At 37.9% G+C, this 25,021-nt stretch overlaps 1 protein-coding gene across 3 annotated transcripts; it reads left to right on the top strand.

The window, feature by feature from the left end:
• The first annotated feature begins 7,176 nt into the window (after positions 1-7,176).
• On the top strand, positions 7,177-24,738 carry GMFB (glia maturation factor beta). Of its 3 annotated transcripts, none has more exons than XM_045566899.1 (7): positions 7,177-7,348; positions 15,441-15,537; positions 16,962-17,011; positions 17,687-17,736; positions 18,202-18,284; positions 19,325-19,398; positions 21,021-24,738. In XM_045566899.1, exons 1-7 carry the CDS (start codon positions 7,346-7,348, stop codon positions 21,090-21,092), a joined length of 429 nt encoding a protein of 142 aa, XP_045422855.1. In that variant the 5' UTR covers positions 7,177-7,345; the 3' UTR covers positions 21,093-24,738. The 3 variants fall into 3 exon arrangements, with proteins under 3 accessions (XP_045422855.1, XP_045422850.1, XP_045422863.1); XM_045566894.1 differs by having other exon boundaries at positions 7,249-7,348; positions 18,199-18,284; XM_045566907.1 differs by lacking the exon at positions 21,021-24,738 and having other exon boundaries at positions 7,249-7,348; positions 18,200-18,284; positions 19,325-19,348.
• The last annotated feature ends 283 nt before the right edge of the window (positions 24,739-25,021 follow it).

Genomic DNA, 25,021 nt, shown 5'->3' on the forward strand with positions numbered 1-25,021 from the left:
ATTTTGAGACAATCACTGCACAATGGAACTGAATGTGCAATTTGGGTATGAGGCCATAGATGAGAGGAATTGTGAAAAATCTTGTACTTTGGCAGAACCTAACAGGTTAACCGTTTATAGCCCATTGAACTTCTAAGTCCCTCTAGCAAAAATCTTTCATGATCTTAAATGTTGGCTTCTGTCTTCTATACATACTAAGTGGTAGGTGGCTGGCTACCTGAGCCTGCTCCAACTGAGCTGATGCTGATTGTTAGTCTATGGCCCAAAGCTCAGGACATTCATCTAGAACAGTGGTTTTCAACTGGGGGTATTCCTTGCCCCACATCTCAACATTTGGCAAGGTCTGGAGATATTTTTGCTTATCACAACTAGGGAGGTGCTACTGGCCTCTAGTGTGTAGAGCCCAGGAATGCTGCTAAACATCCTACAATACACAGCACAACCTACCCACAACAAAGAATTATCCAATCCCTAACGTCAATATTGCTGAGGTTAAGAAACCCTGATACAAAAGATTCTACTGGTCCTGGGCTCTTCTCACCAAATCACTGTTTCTGCCTTGGTCCAGGGCGTGTCTTCCCCCGATGACTACAATAGCCTCCTGAATGGTGTCCCTGAGTCTGCCTCTGCCCCCTACAGTCTATTCTTTTTTTCCACACTTGTTTAATATTTAATTTTTCATTTACATAAAGCTCACCATGTTTGTGAGTTTTAACAGATTTATAGAGGTCATGTAACCATCATCACAATCAAGGTACAGAAAGGCAGCTCAATTTTCAAACTCTCTACTCTGCCGTTTGGGTCTGCCTCTCACAGGAGTCCCTCTGGGTTAGTTGGGGACTTGGCTGCAATTTATATAGTAGTTGTGTTCTCCAGGTCTCTGCCATGCTTTTTTAGGTGTGTTCTGCACACGTGGAGCTGGATATATGCCCAGCATCAGTTCACATCTCTTCTCTTCCAAATTTTCCCTGCACTCTCCCAGACACCCCTTGGTTCTGTCCCTCTGGTCTGAAAGCTGGGCTTCTCCCAGAGGTTTAGCCCCCTATATTGCTGCGCAGTTCTGCATGACTGAGCCTGTCCTTTGGGTGGAGCATTAAGAGAAAAGAGAGAAAAAAATAACAGAGACACCTCCTTCCATCTTCACACAGCAGGGGCCCCCTCGCCACATTCCTCTATGCAGCAAGGTGGATTTTCTTTTAGGGCATTAGAGGCTTGTGCCCTTGCCCTGCTGCAACAGTGCCGACACTGTTAGGTAGACGGCGAAGGGGCCTCCTCTCCCAGGGATGGGAGACCAGCGTCCCGCTTCAGATAACCACAGCAGGAGGGAGAAGGGCACTATCAATTATTAATAGAACTCAGTATGCTAACTGCAAAATCGGCCTTCCTGGAAGAAGAATTTCCTAAAAAGCCAAGCAGCCCCGGTGTAGTAAGGTCTGGAAGATGACCAAAAATAACCTTGGGCCAATTAGCGTGTCATTAGCCTAAATCTGCATTGCACTTTTGCACACGCCCCTCCACCCCCCGCTTTCAGAGAGGCTCATGGGAAATCTGCATACGCAGTAAGACTCAGGTTATATAACTAACAGCTGTCCATCAAGGTGACGCGTAAGCCACACCTGCCTGGGAGAGTCCAACCCAGACAACATAAAATGAAAACTTTAGTTGAGAGTCAGGGCTTTTCTGTAGCAACACTGCCCGTTTGCTGTCTGTAGCAAATGTATTTTGCTTCTTGCTCAACAAACTCTGCTTCTGGCTTGCTTTGCCATCAGTGTGTCTGTCATTCTTCAACAAGAGCACATCAAGAAGGAAGGATGGATTGTGGACCTGCTGTGGTCTAGCAGTTAGGATTCCTGGTTTTCACCCAGGCAGGCCGGGTTTGTCTCCTGGTGTAGAAATGAGATCAGGACCAACTGGTCTGTGTTACTCTCAGGGCAGGAAAAGAACAAAGAGGAAACAAAGGGGGCATGCATTCCTCCTACAACTCTTGTTCCCAGGGACTCTTTTCCCAACCCCCTGGTTATAATGAGAGGTTTCTCTTGAGGTTTTGCCACCCCTCCCTGCTTCTCTGATTTAGCCTGCTCTCAGGTCAGAGTAAGGCAGCACAGGAGGAAAGAAAGAACTAAAAAACTCACTGGCAACATTCTAGTCATTCTTCAAGTTTTGACTTCCTGTGGGGCTAGTCCTAAAATTAAGGTCTAATTATGTGCTGCCTTGACATCTGGTGAAATTGGGAATGGCCTGACCGCAGTTCCTTTCCCCACTCTGCTCCCATGGATAAGGTCCCCTAACCACACAACCCTCTTTATCATGGGGACCAGGCACAGTGCCCACTTATCCCCAAGTAGCAGGTTCCCTGCCAGCCCATGGAATTCTTCGAACAAGCCAATCACAGCCTCCCACAGGAACCAGGGAGCTGTAGGGGAGGGAAAGATGAATTCCCTCCACCTTGCTAGGTTCTTTGGCTGAGCTACAAATTAAATTGACATAAGACAGACTAACAGAAGAAAAACCATATTTAATTATGTATGTATGCACCGGAGTCCCGCAAAATGAGACTCGAAGAGTCAAGTGACTGAAGCTTATATAGCATGCTCAGCTACAGAAAGGGATGGGGCTAGGGGCTTCTGGGGGGTGGTGGCAACACAACTTACGGGAGGGTGAGGGGAGAAAATGTATGGTGAATAAATGTTATCTCGTTATGCAGGTAAAAAGACTCTCAGGTAACAAAGGTTGTCTTGGAGCAGCCCTCAGAAGACTAGATGATAGTCTCTCGGGGGTGGGTCAACTTCTAGTTTCCTCTCCTGTGATTTGAGTTAATCTTCCCATGATTGATAAGATTCCCAGGGAGCAGATTCATGACAATTAAGTTGCTTTTGGAGGATCTCTCTTTAGGCAGATGGCGGGGTGGGGAGGGTGTCTCAGAGAAAGCCCCCTCTTACATCCACTGTTCCCCATGTGCCCTCAGTTCAAAGTAATCAGTGTACCAAAGCATCATATTTTGGGGTGGCTTTCCTGAACTTCTTCAGAGCACCCAATCTCTTGATCCAAAGCCTGCCTCCCACAGCCTCTAGCTGATTACTCTGTTTCCAACTACAGCACCCTCATGGCATGCTGTGTCCTCTTTCCCTGGACTGGAGTATATATGACTAATAAACTCATCTCACTTGTCCAGTGTCAGGTGGGCTGCATTTGGCCATCCCCATAAGCCTAGGGTTAACGGGGCAGGGTGGGACCCCAAACACTGTAAAATAATTTAAAGAGGTTTATTCTGAGCCAGTATGAGTGACCATGGCTGAAGGATCCACAAATCCAAGAACCCTTGAGTAAGTGGTCTGGAGTAGGTCAGATTACAGTTTGGTTTTATACATATTAGGGAGACAGAAATTATAGGTAAAATCATAAATCAATACATGGAAGGTATACATTGGTTTGGCCCAAAAAGGTGGGACATCTTGAAGCCGGAGGCTTACAGGTTATAGGTGAATTCAGAAATTCTTTGATTTGTAATTGGTTAAAGAAATAAAATTGTCTAAAGACTCTGAGTCAGTAGAAAGGAATGCTTGAGTTAAGGGGATCTGCTAATCAGAGAGCAGGCCACAATATACTCAAAGTGATCTGTTACGCAAATTGATGGCCTGCAAGTATAACTTAACCTTGGTCTTGCTTGACCTTAGGTCAGCTTGCAATTAGTCTAAACTCCAAAAGGGAAGTGGTTATAAGGAAGCATGTCTGATCTCCCTTTTCTTCATGACCACGAGCTCAGTTTTAAGGTTTTTCTGGGGTCCCCTTGGCCAAGAGGGGGTCCATTCAGTGGGTGGAAGGGGCTTAGGATTTTATTTTTAGTTTACACTAGGGTGGACAAAGTCCTTAAGATCACTTAAAGAGGCCCTACAAGATCCAGTCTTCCAATCCCCCTATGAACTCATCTACAGTTCATTTCACTCCAGTCATTGCTTTCTTGCCCCTAAAACAACATGCATGCTTCTGCCTCACAGCCTTTGCAGTGCAGTTCCTTCTGCATGGGATGTTCCTCTAGATATCCACATGTCTAATCCCTGCAGCTTCAAATCTTTGCTTAGACATGATCTTCCTAGTGAGGACTGCAACTATCCTATTGAAAATTGCAAATCCCTCCTCCTTTGCACTCCCAATCTCCCTTTCCTAATTTTTCTCTAGCACTAATCATGTTCTAACATACAATATTGCTTACCAATTTACTGTGCTACTGTCTGTCACCTCGTCATTCCCATTAGAATGTCACTGCTAGAGAATAGGGATTTTCATCTGTTTTGGATCTTTGTACCCAGGAGGGAGCTGATACATACGAGGCCCTCAATAACTATTGGTTGAACTAATGAATGGGTGACAATATGTAAAGAATACTGTGAAAAGAAAAGAAAATTTCAGGACCTTCCAAATTTCTCATGCCAAGGTGAAGAATTAAGCCCTGGAAACTGAGTCAGGTAACAGGGCTGTTTCTTTCTTCTGATATATTATTGTTCCTGACCTTTGTGCTGAGATGTTACACATTAACCAGACTCCCTAGTCTTCATTCAAAGCTAGACTAAATGACACTGGAAATAGAGACCCTTGTGATTTTTACCTCTGTACAGTAGATTGTTAAGCAACCTTCTTAGAGTGTAATCAATAGTAGCCAACCAGATCTTTTATCTGTATTTTAGCCTTTGTATGGAAAATGTTGTAATTCTGTTCAGTCCTTCCATTTTTGCCCATATAAATGATCTTCACTTTCCCCTATATTGGGAGCATTGATCACCATGCTTCCGTGTCTGTGTGTCCCCAGTTGCTGCCTCACACTCTGTGCTTGCATAACCTCTTTAACTGGATCCTGAGCCTTTTGATTATTTTAGGTTGACAATACAAACACACTTAGCAAGGCTGCTAATTCAGAGAATTGAGGACTTAGGAAAGTTCAAACCAGAAAGGATTAATCTAATTCTGATGTTCCCTAGGTTTTTAATTAGAATATTCCTTTCCTTTCTACCCTGATCTTGTCTTACGTCAAATCCTCCCCTGAGATAAAACACTTTTTAGTGACTTCAACACAGTTTAGTACTGATGAATTTTTGAGTTTGTTATAGAGGCGAGCAAGGGCTATTTCCATGACAGAAAAGTGCTCGTAAACATTCTGGAACTCTCCTCCTCCTCCCCCAAGAATAATCCACACCAGAATGACATTCCCAAACCTCATTTTAAATAGATATAATTTTTTTCTGATTAATTAAATATATTGTATAGACTGAGTTCAAATAATCTATATTCATTTTATACCTCCTATATAATAAAACAAATTACATTTTCATCAGTTTGTTTTGTTGTCAGTATACCACTCTCCCTAACCTCTCTTGGGTCTATGTGAGACCAGGTATTTCATCACTGATACTATCTGGAAAACATTAAAAGAACAGAAAGCAAGGAATGTAGGGACCAAGGAAAAACTTCCCTTTTGCCCTCTAAGGTTTGATGAAAAATAAACTGACAAAAGGCAGATTACTGGAGAAAAGGCATACAAATTTGTTAACGTGCTCATAAGGGGAAACCACAGAGTGATAACACCCCCCCTGCACACTCCAATGGTGTTCAGAAACTTATAAGCCATCTTGAGGTTACAGAAAGAATGGGCGGAAAACAGGTGATGGTAGCAAAACAGGTTACAGGATGGGAAGAAGAGGAGGCCTGGAGGCCTGTATGGCATAGGTATTCTTGTCAGTTAGATGAAACCTCACAGGTAGCAGCCCTCACAGAGAATAGATGGTGAATTTTCTTTCAGACTTTTAAAGGTGTCAGACTCTCCATTAATATTTCCTAGATCTGGCCTGGGCAAGGCCTCACGGAATGCCTGGCTGCATCAATGCAGATTTTCTCTACAGATGCAAACCTCGCCAACAAAAGACAGTTTTGCTGGGCTACTTCTGTTTGCAGGCCCTCTAAGCAACCATCTCAAAATATGTCAAAGAAGTATACTTTGAGATGAAATATTTTGATTTCCTTCTGGGGAAAACAATGGATTTACTATTTATCAGATGTGATGTGTACCTAAATGTTCATTTTTATTTTTTACCTTTTCCTCTAATTCCTCCTGTAGATGGGGAGAAGAGATGGGAAACAATGGGGAGTGGGGAGGAGAGAGAACCTATGCTGAAGTCAAATACAATTGCTTATGGACCAGCAGCAGTTATTTTCCCTCCCACTTTTTTCTTTCATGGTCCCATGTGTCAAAGGAATTAGTTCTCTTTTCATAGTAACGAGTATTTGGGGGACAGATCATTATGAGAATATAGTTGATTTGTGGAATTTCTTATAGGTAATAGTTTTATTTTTCTAACTTATAAGAAAATGCAGATATTGTCTTAGATGTGGTTATATATTTTGAACCCTCATTAAATGTTCTTTATTAGCATGCTAACAATTGATTAAATGTAAACAATATAAAACTTATAATAGTTGTCTAATACTAATCAAGAAGGATGGCAGTGGGAACATGTTTTGGAATTTTGTTTTTCTTTGCTTCTTTCACTCCTTTAGCAGACAGTAATTGAACATCTATAATGGACCAGGAACCATGTTAGCAATTAGGGATAAGCGATAAATGAAATGAGATCCTGTCCCACAAGCAGCTTCTTTTATTGAAGGCACCTGTGTGAACTCTAGAGTCCAAACTTTACTTTTTCCAAACCACTTTCGTCGCTGCATTCAAAAGTAGACTTGTTCCGTTGAGTCTCCATCCCCTACAGAGACTTCTTGATGTTCAACTAGGTATCGGCCCGCGAGAGTGCTCATTTAAACATGAGTCACCATTCAATCATACTTCAATAAATAAATACTATTGAGAAATGAGATGTATTAACCAAGTCCTTGAAGGTAGCAGGTGTCAGAGATCGGGTTTTGGAAAGGGTGACAGGAAGGGAGGTGTGCCTAGATTTGAGGGAGATCAAATTTGGAAGGTAGGCTGAGGTCAGCATACTCATTTCCTATTGAAATCATTGACTTATTGCTGTCACATGAACTTGCTCTCAGAGTCTGAAGAAAGTTAAAAGGTACCAAGAGCTGGCATGAGTTTTAAGGATGCAGCTTGGCTCTGTAACTCATTTGCAACCAGGCAGGGCATCCTTCTGTAGAGGACACGGGAAGAAGCAGACGCTCGCGTTTCGGCTGATTTTGAGCCGCGCCGCCCGCCGTCCGCTGTCACGTGCCGGCCCGCTGAGGCCGCGTTGATAGGTGGGGGCGACTCCGCCAGGCGCCGGGGCAGGAAGGGAGGCGGCTGCAGTGCCATTCTTAAAGGGCCCCGAGTGAAGGCGACGGGCTGCTGACGGCCGGAAGGAAAATGGTGAGTTTTCGTTGGGAGGGCGGAGGCTGCAGGGCTGGGCCAGCCATCCAGCCGGGCTTTCCTGGTTTCCGGAGCCGGTCGCGGCGGGCAGCGCCCGGGGTGGGTCTGCGGCGGCTTTCGCCCGGCTGCTGGGCAGTGGCCACAGCCAGAGACTTGGCCTCCTCCCCCGCCGCCGCTGCCGTGTCTAAGGGCAGCATCCTCCAACCAGGCCTGGGGTCGACCCCCGCAGCGGGCCCTGGGACTTGAGTGCGGCCACAGAGGCTAGGTGAGGGCATCTTCGTCAGGCCCTTACGGATGGAGGGCTCCAGCTTCTGCGCTGAAGGTCGGCGGGGCGGGGGTGTGCCCTAGCGGAAGGACCCCCCAAACGCCGGTTTCCCTGCCAGGGCCGTGGCCAGGCCTGAGGGGCCGGTGGGCCCCGAGTACCTTCCACCTGAGGGCATTGTCTGGGAGGACCCGAATTCTGATTGAATTCTCTCGGCCTTGTTTTAGTTTCTTTTTGTCTTGCTCCTTCCCGTGCCTTCCACTGAGGATTTCTTATGCTTGCTTTCTTGACGCCGGAAACCTTTCGACCCAAGGCTTTGCTTTGGCACTGGGCCTTAGAGTAATTGTCAAAAGCTCTAGTTTTGCTGGGTCTGGGGGCTATGGCTTCCGTTCTTGTATGGAGTGGACCCCAAGCATACAAATCCAAGTGTAGAATTAAATCACTTGCCATCATGGATCTTCTAGATACATTCCATCAGGTTTTAAAATATGCTCAAATTTCATTAGCAACAACAGCAACAAAAACACTGATCTCTGACCTCCCACTCCTCACCCCACTTCCATCGACTAGATCTTGTCATGGTCACTACATCCAATGGACTCTTTTCAGTTTTTATGATTTCTGACTTTTCAGCTGCATTCCAGTGTGTTGATACAGTCTCCTTTTCAAAGCATTCTCTTTCCTCGTTCTTCTTCCTCCTTGGCTTCCAGGACACAGAACTCTTGGTTTTCCTCCTACTTCTCAACTTGGTCCATCTGTTTCCCTTGAAGACTAGTCCGCTTTCCCTGGACAATACGTGTTGGAATCCCAGACTCCATTCTGATCCTTTATTTTCTATTCTGTATTCTCTCTCCTACACTCATGGCTTCAATTACCACCTACATTCAGATGACTTGTGACTTTGTAGCTGAGACCTTGCTTCTGAGATCCAGTCCAGATCTATATATTCCACTATTAATATTCCCTGAGAAGCTTTTCCCCACTTGGGTGCTTCAGAGGCACCTCCGTTTGTCCAAAATAAAACTCATGCTCTTTCCTCTTAAACTTGGTCTTCTCTCTATGTTCCTTAGCTCAGTGAAAGTTTGTGCCATTCAGTCTGTTATACCAGCCAGAAGCCTACGAGTCATCTTGGTAACCTTTTTTTTTTTCTTTAGCCATCTCCCAACCCCTGCAATATCTAATCTGTCACCAGCTCCTTTGTAGTGATTAAGAGCGTGGGTCAGGAGAGGTTGCCTGCGTTGAATCCTGGCTCCACTAACAGTGTAACTTTGTGAAAGGTATTTAACCTCCCTAAGCTTAGTTTCTTGCAAAATGGGCATAATAATAGTATCCATCTCATGGGATTGTTTGAGCATGAAAGAAAATCCATGTAAAGGACATAACAGTGTTTTTCTCATAGTGTATGATACATGTTAACTGTTATTAGCCTGTTAACCTACTCTTTATTCAACCTCTCTCAGCTATTTTTTTCATATCTCATCTGGACTAGTCTTGCCAGTTAACTAGTCTTGTATTCATCCTGCCTCTCTGCCTGTTTCCTGCACACCACAGCAAATATGATCTTTTCAAAATGCAAATATGTCGTTTCACTTCCTCACCCTGCCTAAAACAACTTAGTGGCTTCCCTTTGTTCATAGGATAGAAACCAAAATACAGTCTTTCCTTGATATCCTGGGAAGTGGTGGAGGTTGGTTCCAGGACCCCCCATGGATAGCAAAAAGCACAGTAGCTCAAGTCCCTTATATAAAATGGCATAGTATTTGCATATGACCTAAGCACATGATCCTGTGTACTTTAAATCATCTCTAGATTACTTATAATACCTAATACAATGTAAATACTATGCGAATAGTTATACTATATTGGTTTTTTTTTTTTTTTGAGACAGAGTCTCACTTTGTTGCCCGGGCTAGAGTGAGTGCCCTGGCATCAGCCTAGCTCACAGCAACCTCAAACTCCTGGGCTTAAGCAATCCTACTGCCTCAGCCTCCCGAGTAGCTGGGACTACAGGCATGCACCACCATGCCCGGCTAATTTTTTCTATATATATTTTTAGTTGTCCAGATAATTTTTATTTGTATTTTTAGTAGAGACGGGATCTCGCTCAGGCTGGTCTCGAACTCCTGACCTCGAGCGATCCACCCGCCTCGGCCTCCCAGAGGGTTAGGATTACAGGCGTGAGCCACCGCGCCCGGCCTGTATTGGTTTTAAAATTTGTATTGCTTTTTGCTATATTATTTTTTTCCCCAAATATTTTCTATCCACTGTTGGTTGAATCCACTGATGCAGAACCAACTGATATGGAGGGCCAACTGTACGTACTATGACCCACTAGACCTTATGTGGTCCAGCCCCTACCAGCGTTTCTGCTTATTGTCTGCACCTGAGTCATACTGGCTTTTCAGTATACTGGATATACCTTGCTCATTTTAATCAAAAGGTCTTTGCACAAGCAATTTTAGTGATTCAGATGCCTTTTTCAGGTAAGCCTTCTGTAACCATGTTCTTCACCAATCATGAGTGAAGGATTCACCAGTGTATCTTTCCTTTCCAGCCCTTTTCAAAGGTACTAGTTTTCATATTTTAGCCTGATCCTTTTGATGTAGATCCATTCTCTACTAGACTATGATATAAGCTCCCCAAGGGCAGGGACCATATCTTTTATTTATTTTTTATATGGTTGTATTTCTAGCACTTAGCATGATGCTGGCACTCATTAAATGTTTATTATATGGATAAAGCAATAAACCAGGGCTTGAGCTCAACTCTTCATTTTATTTTGTGTAACATTTACCATATAGATTTGCTTCTATGGTACAATACTCATGCTTGAATGCTTCTGCAGACTAGCAGTTAGAGTTGGCTAAACCTGAATCCTTTCTCTTGTAGAAAGGAATTTTTGGCCTTATCGTGGTATCGGGAAGGGTAAAAATGCAAAAACGAGCTGTAAAAATTAAATCACAGCATATTTTTTGCTTGATTTCTGCTCCTTGCAATATGAAGCTTATGCAAGCAACTGGGGATATCAGAACTGGAAGATGAGACTTTCATGATAAATTGGTCGTTGCCTAAACAAAAATCTAAAATATTTATTAGTTTCGCTAATGGGTTCTACCTTTGGTTGAAGAGAGAATGGAAATTCTAGTCTTCTGACTTCAGTATCTTTCTTGAAAGGTAGGGAGAAAAAAATGAACTAGGATTGAATCTTAGCTTCAGGAAGCTCCATGTTACTTAGCAGCTCTCTAAAGAAAACTAACTAAAAGGATGGAAGTACTTAACCCCAACATGGGTGTTATTTATTGGATAGTTCCTATTGGTGGGATTGCTTTCTGATTGTACAATAGCATATCCTATGGTATATCACACCTTACATATTACCAATGTTCTGAATTTAAAGTTGATAACCATTTTCTGCTTTAACATGTGCTTCATTTACCCAACACAGGATCAAAACAACAGGCTTTTATTAAATTTTTATTGTAACTATAACTTGAAAGCTCTAATACTCTGGGGTTATAATGAGACATATGAATTTAGCGTTGGTCTCATAAGTGTTCTAATTTTCTTGAAGGAGGAGGATGGAACCTATCTACATATGAAAAGCGACCAAAGTGAATAGATCTTGTTTGGAATTTGACTCAATCAAACCAACTGTAAAAAAAAAAAATTTAAAACAATGAGGGAAATTTGAACACTTTGGGTATTTGAGACTAGAATTATTGTCAGTTTTTAAGGTGGAATAATAGTAGTACATTGCACTGCTAAAAGAAGAATGCTTTTGATCATTTCCTTGCTAGATTTCTGGGGGAGGTTCTCTAATATTTCTTGATAATTTCTTAAAGATTCTGTTAGCTTTTATATTTTTTATCTGGTTTTGCTTTTGTACATTCTTTTTTTTCTTTTCTTGTCTTTTTTTTTTTTTTTTTTTTTTTTTTTTTGAGGCAGAGTCTCGCTTTGTTGCCCAGGCTAGAGTGAGTGCCGTGGTGTCAGCCTAGCTCACAGCAACCTCAAACTCCTGGGCTCAAGAGATCCTCCTGCCTCAGCCTCCCGAGTAGCTGGGACTACAGGCATGCACCACCTTGCCTGGCTAACGTTTTCTATATATATTTTTAGTTGTCCAGATAATTTCTTTCTATTTTTAGTAGAGATGGGGTCTTGCTCTTGCTCAGGCTGGTCTCAAACTCCTGACCTTGAGCGATCCTCCCGCCTCGGCCTCCCAGAGTGCTAGGATTACAGGCGTCAGCCACTGCTCCCGGCCTTTTTTGTTTTTTTTTTTCTTTTTTGATACATAATTGTATATATTTATGGGGTACATGTGATATTTTGATGCATGCATACAGTGTGTAATGATCAAACCTGGGTAATTAGAATATGTGTCAAACATTATTTAATATTTCTTTGTGTTGAGAATACAAATCATCTAGCTGTTTTGAAATTTATAATAAATGATTATTAGCTATAATCTCCATACTGTGCTGTTGAACAGTAGAACTCATTACTTCTAACTGTATTTTTATACCATTTAACCAACCTCTCTTCATTTCTTCCCACCCCATACTCTTCCCAGCCTTTGATAACCATTATTCTACTCTCTATCTTCATAAGATCAACATTTTAGCTCCCATATGTGAATGGGATCATGCACTATTTGTCTTTTTGTGCATAGCTTATTTCACTTAACATAATGACCTCCATTTTGATCCGTATTGCTGCAAATGACAGGATTTCATTCTTTCTTTTATGGCTGAATAATGTTTCATTGTATATATGTATCAGATTTTCTTTATCCATTCATCCATTGGTGGACACTTAGGTTGTTTCCAAAGCTTGACTATTGTGAACAGTGCTTCAATAAACAAGGGTGTGCAGGTACCTCTTCCATATTCCGATTTCCTTTCTTTTGGATATGTATAGCCACCAGTGGGATTGCTGGATCACATGATAAATCTATTTTTAGTTTTTTGAGGTATCTCCATACCATTTGCCATAGGGGCTATCTGTCCTAAACTATATTCCCATCAACAATGTATTAGTGTTCCCCTTTCTCTATATCCTGGCTAGCATCTGTTATTTTTGTTATTTTTTCTTTTTCATAGTAGCGTTTTAACTAGGGTGAGATGATATCTCAATGTGGTTTTAATTTGTATTTCTGATGATTAATGACGTTGAACATTTTCTCATATATTTCTTGGCCATTTGTATGTCATCTATGAGACATGTCTATTCAGGTCATTTGCCCATTTTTAAATTGGTTTGTTTGCTGTTAAGTTGTTTGAGTTTCTTATATGTTCTGGTTATTAATCCCGTGTTAAATAGGTAGTTTGCAGATATTTTCTCCCATTCTGTAGGTTGTCTCTTCACTCTGTTGATGGTTTCCTTTGCTGTATGGAAGAGGCTTTTTAGCTTGATGTAATCCCATTTGTCTGTTTTTGTTTTGTTGCCTGTGCTTTTGAGGTCTTACCCAAAAAATCTTTGCCCAGAATCAGATCAATATCCTGAAGTGTTTACTCAATGTTTCCTTCTAGTAGTTTCAGTCTTTAATTCATTTTGCCTTAATTTTTGTATATCGTGAGAGTTTAGGGGTCTAAAGTCATTCTTCTGCATATGGATACCCAGTTTTCTGCGCACCATTTATTGAAGAGTGTATCCTTTCCCCAATGTATGTTCTTGGTACCTTTGTTGAAAATGAGTTGGCTGTAAATATGTGGATTTATTTTTGGGTTCTCTATTCTGTTGCATTGGTCTGTGTGTCTGGTTTTATGCTGATGTCATGCTGTTTTGGTTACTATTACCTTGTAGTATATTTTGAAGTAGTGTGATGCCTCCAGCTTTGTTATTTTTACTCAGGATTGCTTTGGTTAATGGGGTTCTTCTGTGGTTCCATACAAATTTTAGGATTGTTTTTTTCTCTTTTTGTTGTATTTTGATAGAGACTGTATTGGATCTGTAGGTTTCTTTGGGGTAATATGGACATTTTAACAATATTAAGTCTTCTAATCTATAAACATGGGATAACCTTCCATTTGTGTGTGTGTGTGTGTGTGTGTGTGTGTGTCCTCTTCAATTTCTTTAATCAGTGTTTTATAGTTTTCATTGTAGAGACCTTTTACTTTGGTTAAATTTATTCCTAGATTATTTATTTATTTATTTATGGTTATTTTAAATGAGATTGCTTTCTTGATTTCTTTTTCAGATTGTTTGCTCTTGGTATATATAAATGCTACTGATTTTTGTAGTTTGATTTTGTTTCCTCCAACTTTACTGAATTCATTTTATCAATTCTAAAAGTTTTTGGCGGAGTCTTCAGGTTTTTCTAAGTATGAGATCATATTGTCTGTGTACAAGGATGATTTGACTTATTTCTTCTAATTTGGATGCCTTTTATTTATTTCTCTTCCCAAATTGCTCTGGCTAGGACTTTGTAATACCATGTTGAGTAGGAGTGGTGAAAGAGGGCATCCTTGTCTTCTTCCAGTTCTTAGAGGAAAGGCTTTCAGCTTTTCCCGTTCAATATGATGTTAGCTGTGGGTTTGTCATATACGATCTTTATTGTTTTGAGATATGTTACTTCTATACCCAGCGTCTTGAGGTTTTTATCATGAAGGGATGTTGAATTTTATTGAGTGTTTTTTTCAGCATCTATTGAAATGATCATATGGTTTTTGTTCTTGATTCTGTTCATGTCATGCATCATGTTTATTGATTTGCACATATTAAGCCATCCTTGCATTCCTGGCATGAATCTCAGTTGATCATGCTGAATAATCTTTTTAATATGTTCTTAAATCCAGTTTGCTAGTATTTTGTCAAGGATTTTTATATCTGTGTTCATCAGTGATAGTGGCTTGTGGTTTTCTTTCTTTTGTTGCATCCTTGTCTGATTGTGATATCAGGGTAATGCAGGCCTTTTAGAATAAGTTTGGAAGTATTTCTTCCTCTTTGATTTTTTGGTGTTCGTTCTTTAAATGTTTGGTGTAGAATTCGGTAGTGAAACTGTCAGGCTTTTCTTTGATGGGAGACTTACTACTGTTTCAGTCTCAGTCATTATTGGTCTGTTCAGGTTTTCTCCTCTTCTTGGTTCAATCTTAGTAGGTTGTATGTGTCTAAAAATGTATCCATTGCTTCTAGGTTTTTCACTTCATTGGCATATAGTTGTTCATAATAGTTTCTAAAGATCCTTTGTGTTTCTGTGATATCAGTTGTAATATCTCCTTTTTATCGCTGATTTTATTACTTTAATACATTCTTAATAGCTTCTTTCATATCTCCCTATTTAATTAAGATATAATGTGTTATTGGTCTTTGCTCTTATGGGTTATTTTTTATACTTTTGTTATTTGCATTGGTTTTTTTCTTTACCCTGTAATTGTGAGACCCAAAAATGAACCAAGGTCTTATTAATTCTAAGTACAATAAGATGATTTTCCTGTTCTTCCTGCACTGTATAAAAATATGACAGTTGCCTTCCTTTCTTACAGAACAGAGTAATCTTTGGCTTTTCTCATATTCTTTCCTACCTGTCCAATTCTGAGGAAATTGCGCATTATTATGTATCCAGTTTTTGAGACATTCATTAGCCAAAGAGAAAGCTAAAATTTACCTTACATATATAAAATGAACAAATGTATATGATTAAACAGTGTAGATCCAAAGGTTGCTAGATTTTAAAGGTCTTTTAAGTGTTCATGTGTTTTGCTTTAATGCTTTCATTTAATTGCCATCTGTGAATGACATTTGTGAATACCTTTTTAAAAGTATTAGGTTTTATAACTTTAACATGTAAATGTATTGAAATCATGGCATTTTATATGTGATTTTTTTCTTTTATAGAGTGAGTCTTTGGTGGTTTGTGATGTTGCTGAAGATTTAGTGGAAAAGCTGAGAAAATTTCGTTTTCGCAAAGAAACGAACAATGCTGCCATTATAAGTAAGCTAAAAGTGATTGCCTCGAAGTTATGTGGTCTTTGTTTTATTCTTACAGCTACATTGAATAAACTGAACCTTTATAAAGTAATGTTGCCTCTTTTGTTTCACATTTCCTGCCCCCATCACCTCTAAAAATCTGTGGCTGCTAATTCTAGTGTCACAGAACAGAGGTGGAGTGTCCTGCCTTCCTCATAATTCTCTCATCTCCCTGCACAGTTCTGGAGAAGGTGTTCTTGGTCACTTGGGGAATGAGGATTCCCATTCTCTATCACCTATCTAATTCCATACTTCTTGGGGTTCTAAAAGTAGCCTGGCCATTCATCCTCAAACAGAAACCTTTGCCTACACCTTAAAATGGTAGAGTTCAACATTGTGTACAAAGTGACTTTGGGCCTTATTCCAATTCTAGACCTGAACTCTAGTTTCATGTAGAGTACTTTTAAGTGTCACTGTCTTCTGAAAATGGAAAGAATGATTTGCCTGTCACCTCTTTCACTGTGAGCTGTATCTGATGTTAGGCAGATTTTCCTTATATTAGTAGGTAATATTTAATATGTGGGTAGTAATTTAGAAAGGTAAAGGAAAGATGGAAGGGTGAAGATGTAAAACTTCATACACTATACTTAACAGAGATGCATATGGCAGATGTGATTTAATCAGAGGTGGTAACAACTTATCATGAATTCTGGTTTTATTACAAATAAATACTACGATGTCAGCGTACAGTTCTTAAAAGTGAAAATGCGTGCCAGTGCCATTTTACTACAAAAGGTGAAGCTATTTGAGATTATATTTTATCTCACAGGATTTATGATGAAATTAGTACAAAACCAAACATGGTCAAATTTGCAGACTAACAGGAAAGAAGAGAGGCATAGATTATTTAAATTTATTTTGCTTTGGCTGTGGATTTTATTAGATATATTTGAAGGTAGGTATCGCTGCTGTTTGGTAATTCACTTTCTCAGAATGATACTGCACCATGAAATCTTGACTCTGGAGAAGATGGGAATTTCGAGATTTCTCCATTCTGAGCCCTGGTCCACTTTTCCCTTGCAGTTCTAACTGTGTTGCACATAGACTAATCCTAATCACAGTAACCCTTTCAGACTATTTTCTTACTATCTAGGAAGTTGTGTTAGAGTTACAAAGTTCTTCATATACACAGGAAATATAAGGAGTTGACACAAAGTTCTAAATAAGCAAACTAGGTCCTGGGAATTGCGGGTAAAAGCTTTTAGAAGCCGACTACTTAAAAAGCAAAGGTAGCTAATAGACCATAAACTAAAATTGTGAATGAATTGTATGCATGTGTTTCTTGATGTTTTAATTTTAGATGCCCCCCAAAAGGCTGAGACTGTGTGCGTTGTGTAGATCAAAGTCACATTAGAATCACAATTTACTCATATTATATTTTTATTTTAGTGAAGATTGACAAGGATAAACGCCTGGTGGTGCTGGATGAAGAGCTCGAGGTTTGTTTTCTGAGCTAAATACAATTTTATAGTTAAGCAATTTTTATTACTCAAAAGATACTGTATTAGTTACATGTACCTCTAAAGCAAGTTCTGACCCTCCTTTATATACTCATTATACCTGAAAAGCATATGCTAATTATCGTGTAGTATATTGTATTGCTAATTAAACTATCTACTTTAATGAAATCCAGTGTAACAACTGGTAGAAGTTAGGGCTGTATGCCCAGTAAGAAGTGAGTCAACTTTATAACTTGATTCTTAATTGCTTGGCTAGTAATTAAAACCTCTAAAAACCTACAACTTAAGTATTTAGTTTGTCAAATTAAGTAACTAATTTAGAGTAAAAAGAAATTAGCTTTTTTTCCTGAAATTAGACATTGTTTCCTCTCTAAGGTATTGGCTTATGTCATTCAGTATTTCCTGACAATTGGAACATAAGCATTGACTCTGTGCCTCTCAGCCCCATGTTTAGTTAATAAATGGAACTAAACTGAGTGGGCTTGGGTTGGATTGAAAGTTTAGTAACCTTCATTTATGTGTAATTTAGTAAAATAAAATTTTGTGGCATGTGGTGATGGATTTATAACTAAAAGTGGAATGGGTGCTTGGTGTAGCTCCTAAGGACTTATGAGTAAGAAAATGTTTCACAGTTGCTTTTCTCTATGTTGCCAGGGCATTTCACCAGATGAACTTAAAGATGAACTACCTGAACGACAACCTCGATATCCTTTTCTTAGTGCTTTTAAAAAGATTTGTTTTCTTTAGAGATCAGAATTTTATTTGTGAGCTCATCTGTTAAACTTTTATAAGACACATAGTTTATAAGATATCCTTCTATGTCATGATCACAGACAAAATATGTATGCATATATTGGATTAAGAAAAATGAAAAGTTGATGTATTAGTGTGATGAATCTTTATTTTAAACTATTCTCTTTATTATGTGTGTACAATATAAATTGAGAAGACAAAATCCATATTAAATCTATACTTTAAAAAATTTCTTTTTGGGAGATAATACGATTTTATAACTCTTTGGGGCTTATTTATAATTTCATAGAAAGATAATGAATAATGAAGGTGTGGCCTAACTCAATAGGGTAGAAATTTGCTGCTCAGTAGCTCTCCAGAGTTGGTAAGTACCTGTCTCAGAACAGTAACTTTAGTTTCTTTAACTTGAGAAAAACCTTCATTGTGTATAGTTATAAATATCAACATGATGATGGAAGAGTTTCATATCCTCTGTGCTTTATTTTCTCCAGTCCTGTTGGTAAGTGAATTTCTTTAAATAATGCATATTTGGGTCTGAGCCAATTAAAACATTTTTATACTAGGCAAAATTTTATGCTATTTTTCAAGATAAAAGGTGTTGGATAACCTAAATTGAGGAGGGTGTGATGCACAAGGGTGTGATGCACACGTGTGTGCATGCATCCTTGGAAAGAAGTTACTATTAATATAAAGCATCACCTCTTAGAACTTGTTTATTTTCCTAGGATAAATTCCTAAAAGTATAATTGTTGAGTCAAATCATATGTCTATTTTAAGGATGTTGAAATGAAATAACATTTTTAGATATCAGAAATATATTTCCTTATATATTTTAATCTTGTTTATAAGTATGTGAACTTTGTATATAATCATGATATATGTTTGTGTTCATCTTTTAAATGGTAGTTACCAATGATATGCCTATAGTCTTGAGAATGGTCCCAGAGCAGGTTACATTGGGTATTAAAATGGGTTTTTGGTGCTTAAGGAATCTATTATCACTAAACTCCTACTACCACCACCGTTCAAGCCCACAATAAAGACTCTACTCAATGGATTCTTCTCCAAACGTTGTTATTTGTATCATTTACTTAGCACTTAAAAAATACTATAGTATATTTTAAATTTTATATGTAAGCAGAATGTAACTTTTTTTCAGAACAGATCTCCCTGCCCTACTGGCCCACCACCATACCAAAACCTTATATATTTTCGGCATCCATAAAATTAATGTTGATAGTGTCAAAATTAAGATAGTGCTGAAAAGTTTTTAAGTGTTTGCAAGGCTGTAAAAGTCAGTATCTATAGAGACCTAGAATTGTTTATTTTTGCTGACCTGTAGACTTGTTTATTTATAATTAAGCTATGTCTCTGTGCAGGCAGTATGTAATATAAGATGCAAAATACAGCCCATATACATATTGCAACCTCAGTAGCAAAGGAAATCCTGAATGTGTCATTTTAAAAAAGAAAAATAATGAAAACCCATCACTTTTTGAAAATCTATATTTCATTTCGACACTAATCTCTCTTTTCCAGGATGTAAGCCTGAACAACAGATGATGTATGCTGGGAGTAAGAATAAGCTAGTCCAAACAGCTGAACTTACCAAGGTGGTATTTATATTTTACTTGCTTGTTGAGACAGTGTTTTCCCTTAGAGTATAGAGCAGTAGCTAAAATAGTATGAAGGGGTAAGTATTTTTTTATGCTGGTGAAGGTTATTAGACCACAGCAATACATTATCCAAAGCTTTTTGTTAGTTGGAAATAGAGTGATAGAAGTCTTTGAACCAAAGTGTGTTTTTTGAATGATAAGTTGATTAGAAGAAATCACATTCTAAATGTAGTCAACTTTAGAAGAGCCACTGTAATTATTAAACGTATTGAGAGTTCTTTATCTTTCATAATGTAATCTCTAATATAATAAATAAAGGTCAGCATTGAAGCTTCTCTGAGCCTTTTACCATAGTCTAAAATGAACCAAGTTTTATGCTGGAATTCTGTATTATGTAGTTAATTGTTTTGTTTCCCAATATAAAATTAAGTTGTTAAGAATATTAATAAAGCTAGACATTCTGTTTTATATGAGACACTTTCTTTAAGATTTAACATGTCCCTATTGTTTTGTGATATTTTTGATGGTTAAAGGTAAGAGAGGTACTTGCTTTCAAACTTTAACTTCTACATATTAGTTTAAGTTGAAAAAGTATGTACGTTTAAGATTTTGAAGTAGAATATAATATTACTAAAATTGTATTAAACAATATTTCCTTTCAGGTTTTATTTTAAGAACAGCATCAGTATTTTCCCCTTGGGTGCTTAATCATCAGCCCAGGAATTTAAGTGCCCTCTGCTTTTTCCCTTTAACCCATATGATTGTCATTGTTACCACCACTTTGTAGACATTACTGTTTCCTAATTTGTACCATAGGAACACTCTGGAGTTGCTCTGAGGGGTTGGGTGGTTACAGAGGAGCTCTGTTAACAGCTTAAAGTATGTTCTAATCCTTGGCATGCCCTAAAGTGCTGGAGTTGAGATATTACAATTTACAAGTTACTTTTATAAATAATCCTATTCAGTTTTTACAACAGCCTTGTGAGGTTGATGGTGGTATTCCCATTCTGTAGATAGGGAAACAGATTCAGAGGATGAATGACTTGCCTAGGGTTGCATAATAGTAAATGATAGAGCTATTATTTAAACTCACATCTGGCCCCAAATCCCAATCCCATCCTTTCTGCTGTAATATGTTGTCTCTCTATAGCTGTTATACTTTTCGGGCCTGTGCTAATTCAAATTCTTGCTGGAGATTTGTAGCTATGAACCTCTATTCCATCCTTATCAAAACAATCTACATCTGGTATTTCAATTTGACACACAAACTATGGAGGACCAGTATATGTTCCTCCAGTTCTTAACTAGAGTGATTTTAGATATGTGTATTTGAGGTATCTCTTCTAGTAGGTAGGATTTACAGAATTGCTCTTTTAGGATATTTATAGATTTGTGCTTTTCAGAGAGTTTTGGTTTTATGCCATATGATTGCTGTACTTTGGTGACTACTTAGAATTTAAAAGAAGTAAAGTATTGCCTAAAAGGTATATCTAATTTACACAGGTTAACTCATGACCAATATGAAAAGAAGCAGACTTTGGTATTTAATACTCAAATATATAATGTGTTATCTTTTTTTAAAGAGTGTCAGAGTATGACCTAGGTTTTTTTTTCTTAAGGTATTTGAAATAAGAAATACTGAAGACCTAACTGAAGAGTGGTTACGTGAGAAACTTGGATTTTTCCACTAATGTGAACTTCTGTGTTTCTAAAGTATTTATGTATTAACCTGACCATACTGGAACCAGACATAAATACTTATTTATGCCTAAAAATGCACTGTTACTTACAAGTTTGTTTCCTGCAGTAAAGAAAAATTGTTCATTTGTGCAAAGTTTGAACAAAGAGGAAATCATCTTCATAGTAATGAAACTTTGTAAAGTGTTTCCTTATATTTGTAATTGTTAGGTGGACTACTTTTCTCCAGGGACTTTTTGCACTCTGTGACTAATTTCTATAACTTATGGTTCAGAATTTGTTACTCTTTACAGACACCATTGGAAAATGGATATTAGATTGTGAGAGACAACAGCTGCCTCCTTTTGACAAATACTGGATATTAGCAGTTTATGTATGAAAATAGCATATTATCACTTGTCAAATCATTGAAATTAATTTGGGGTCAAAGACTTGAGTGACCCAGTATTGAGCCATGAATAATTTACTGTAGTGTAACTTACACTACAAGTGCATTTTTCATCAATTCTGTGTCTTCTTTGGTTTTTAATCAAGTCTAGAAACTGTGTTCATCAATCACTCATTCTTAACGTCTGGGAGTTAGATTTTATGGCAGAATTGTGACTGTTAGGTTTTCTTCTTATGAAAAATAGCATCTTAAGTCTTAGAAATTGGTGGGTGGTAGTAATCAAGGGCTTCATTCCTGGTTATGTCATTTCTAGATAGTTTTGAATCTAGGTTAATAACACTTTATTTATAAAGCACCTCCCACTGTCCTGTGAACACTAATTATTTTAAATGTGTTAATACTGTGCCTTTGATTTGTTAGCTTTAAAGTTAGTTTAAGACTTTTACACTGCCAGTATTCCAGATTTGGTGAAATTAATACTTTTTTAAATAGTCCAAGTAAAACAATTTTCTAATGTGTATATCTGAAATTTGTAATAAAGTCAACTTCATACTTTAAAATTCCAACTATCTGCTTGCATTGGTGAATATATGGCAGTTGAGAGTTATAATTTTGGGTATACTTGTGATTAGTTTTGTGCCATAGGGAAAAAATTGTTTATCTTAAAACATTCGCCATAGTTAATAACATTAACACATCGGTAGAAATCACATCTTACATCCTAAATACCAGAAGATATTCTAAACTGGACACCTGAGTAGTTAATTAAAACAGTCTCATTAGATGATGGCATCCTTGGCATAAAGCAAGGGTTCTAATATTTGGCATACTTTTAAAAACATACATAAGTAACTACTTAACATTAATTTGATAATAGGTCTAGAGACTTTAAAGACTAACCAAATTTGATGAGTGAATTCTTAAGAGTATCTTGGTCATTTCAAAACTAGCAAAGGCATTTTTTTATGTTGGCATATTTTTCATTCATATGTTCTTTGCATTTTATTTTTGAGGTTTCTGTGCCAACTTTAATATAAAGAGGTAAAGATAGTTGGAATTTTTACAATACTGAATAGAGCATCTTCTGTTCCCAACACTGTTTGGCTTCACTAATTTAGAAGTCAGGAAGCAATAGGAAGTTAGTTGGAGTTGAGGAAGTGCTAGAGTGGGTATTTGTTTTGGTTATTAAATGAAAAGGATTCTTTATTCCAATCTCCAGAGAGAGAGAAAACTCACCCAGGAAGTTTAAGAATTCTTTAAACAGGTATTTTGATAATGGAAAATAACTTGCTTATTAATTCTTTAGAAATGCAAATGTAATCCAAGTGAGTAGACTGTTTTAAATGTTTTTGAATGAAGGAAATGAGATTTTGTGTCACCTGGTTCGCAGCAATAAGAGAAACTAACAAGTGCTGCACGAATGTATTTTTTAATGAGGTTCCTTATTTTGTCTTGCATGTCTGGTTTTTTTTTTCTAATTTGGAAGTCCTCCATAATGTCAGATAATATTGACCTGCCATACACGGCACTCTTAGTTCCCCTGTTATCTTAACAGGGGCAAAGAGCTGTGATAAACCATGCTTTTTGAGCTTGCCTTGACTCCTTATCAATAACGTGTATTTTGCAAGACAACGGATTGAGGTTAGACGATCAGTAGGACATTTTTATTCCGTCTGTCCTATAGGAGATTTACAAATCCCATGCTTTAAAGTGTTCTCAAACATTTATGTAGATATCCCTTTCATCTAACTAAATTTCGCATTGTTCTTTTCAAGTATATTTCCTATTTAGTCTCTTTTTTCTGCCTTCCCTCAAATAGTAACTCCAGATTTCATAATACCAGTTTTTACATTCCATATCTTTTTGGTACAACCATTCCCATTCAGCCTTAAATCTTAGTCTTTCCTTTTTGGCAGCATCTTTTTTCCTGGGACCCTCCTTCATGGTCTTCTAAGCCAGCATTAAGTTTTGAAATTGTTGGCCTGTATAAGTTCTGCATAGCATCTAATGTCAAAATAGAACCAACTAGTAATCACAGTATTATTTAGTGTGGGTTTTGTGGCAACATAAATGACATGAAGAAAACTGTTCTCAGGTTACTATGCTGAAATTCCAAAATGTCTGAGTTTTGAATAGTAATCACTTTGTTCTGGTATTGAAGCAATTATGTTAGGAAAAAAGTTGGTTGACTGTTTTTGTTTGACTTCTAAAATAAATGTTCAAATTGTCTATTTCTAAAAAGTTTACTAAATGCCTAGTGCAGTTAAACATACTCTTGTTTAAGAGGGTGTTGCTAAATTTTTTATTGTCATTAAATAATCTGTGTGGCAAATACCTGTCAGCACGATTTCCCTCCCTTTTTTATCTCCTATTTTCAGGAGTCAAATGTAGCCATAAACTGTATCCTTGTCTGACACTTTAACTATGTTTCCAGTTAGGGGAGTTTATTGCTAAATTAAATTTGGCTATTTTCCCCCCACCCATACAGATATTAAGGAAGGTATACTTAAAAAGTGTTTGGACTACTTGTAAAACCCCAGCGATGTCACTAATCCATACATGGACTAGTGATGAATAGATATTTTCATAAGAGTTTAAATGCTGATATTTGGTGGAAGTAGAGAGTAACTTGTATTCTATCAATTCAAGTATTCTTAGTATGGTTGCTTTCCCTAATTGTTCATTAGACTGATAATACTGGAATCTATACAGTTTGAGCCTTTACAACTTATGTGAGGATGTGTTTCAAACATTTCTGGACAAATCTTTTGTATTTCTGGAAGAATGTAATAAGTAATCTTCTAGGCCAGTTAAAACCAATGGTCGCGAATCGAATATTGAGAAATTTGTTTTCCTGTTATGCCATTTGACATTTCAAATCAGTAATCGTGTTCCTGTAATGTTTAAAACAACTGCATTAAGCTTGTGATAGAAACTGTATTTTATTGCTTTTTGGAATATAATTCATACACATATAATTACTTGAATATTGTTTGAGATCACTAACATGTCAGGGCAGTTTCCACTGATTTAGATGGTCCAATATAATCTCATTCAGGAGGCTTGAAACATTAATGATTTAGTCTTGTGAATTTTAACAGTTCTCTGTCATCGTTTAACAAAACCAACAACTGGCACAACTTCTTAAGCTGTGGTTTCAGTCTCTGCTAGTTCATATTGCATGTTTATTTTGAACAGTCTTTTGTTAAGCATGGTGCTTGTACTGGTTTAAATAAAATGTTAACATGAAAGCACTTCTGGCTTTTCATTTTTTACTCGCCTCTTCCCTTCTTTGGAGATACTGATACCTGCCTGGCTCAGTTTTTGTGAACCATGCATTGATACAGCAGTTTACTTTAGCAGAAAAACTGAGAGACAAAAAACTGAGAATCACTTGGCAACTTGGTGGACGGAGAAAATATTGAAATTATAAAAATTTCAAAAGCTAGATCTGATGTTAAAATGATTCATTTAAAGAAAATGTCAGTGAACCATAGTAAGAGCAGAGGGAGTTATTTCAAATGATGAACTCTT

This window comes from Lemur catta, chromosome 1 (genome assembly GCF_020740605.2).
Source record: "Lemur catta isolate mLemCat1 chromosome 1, mLemCat1.pri, whole genome shotgun sequence".
Classification (NCBI taxonomy): domain Eukaryota; kingdom Metazoa; phylum Chordata; class Mammalia; order Primates; family Lemuridae; genus Lemur; species Lemur catta.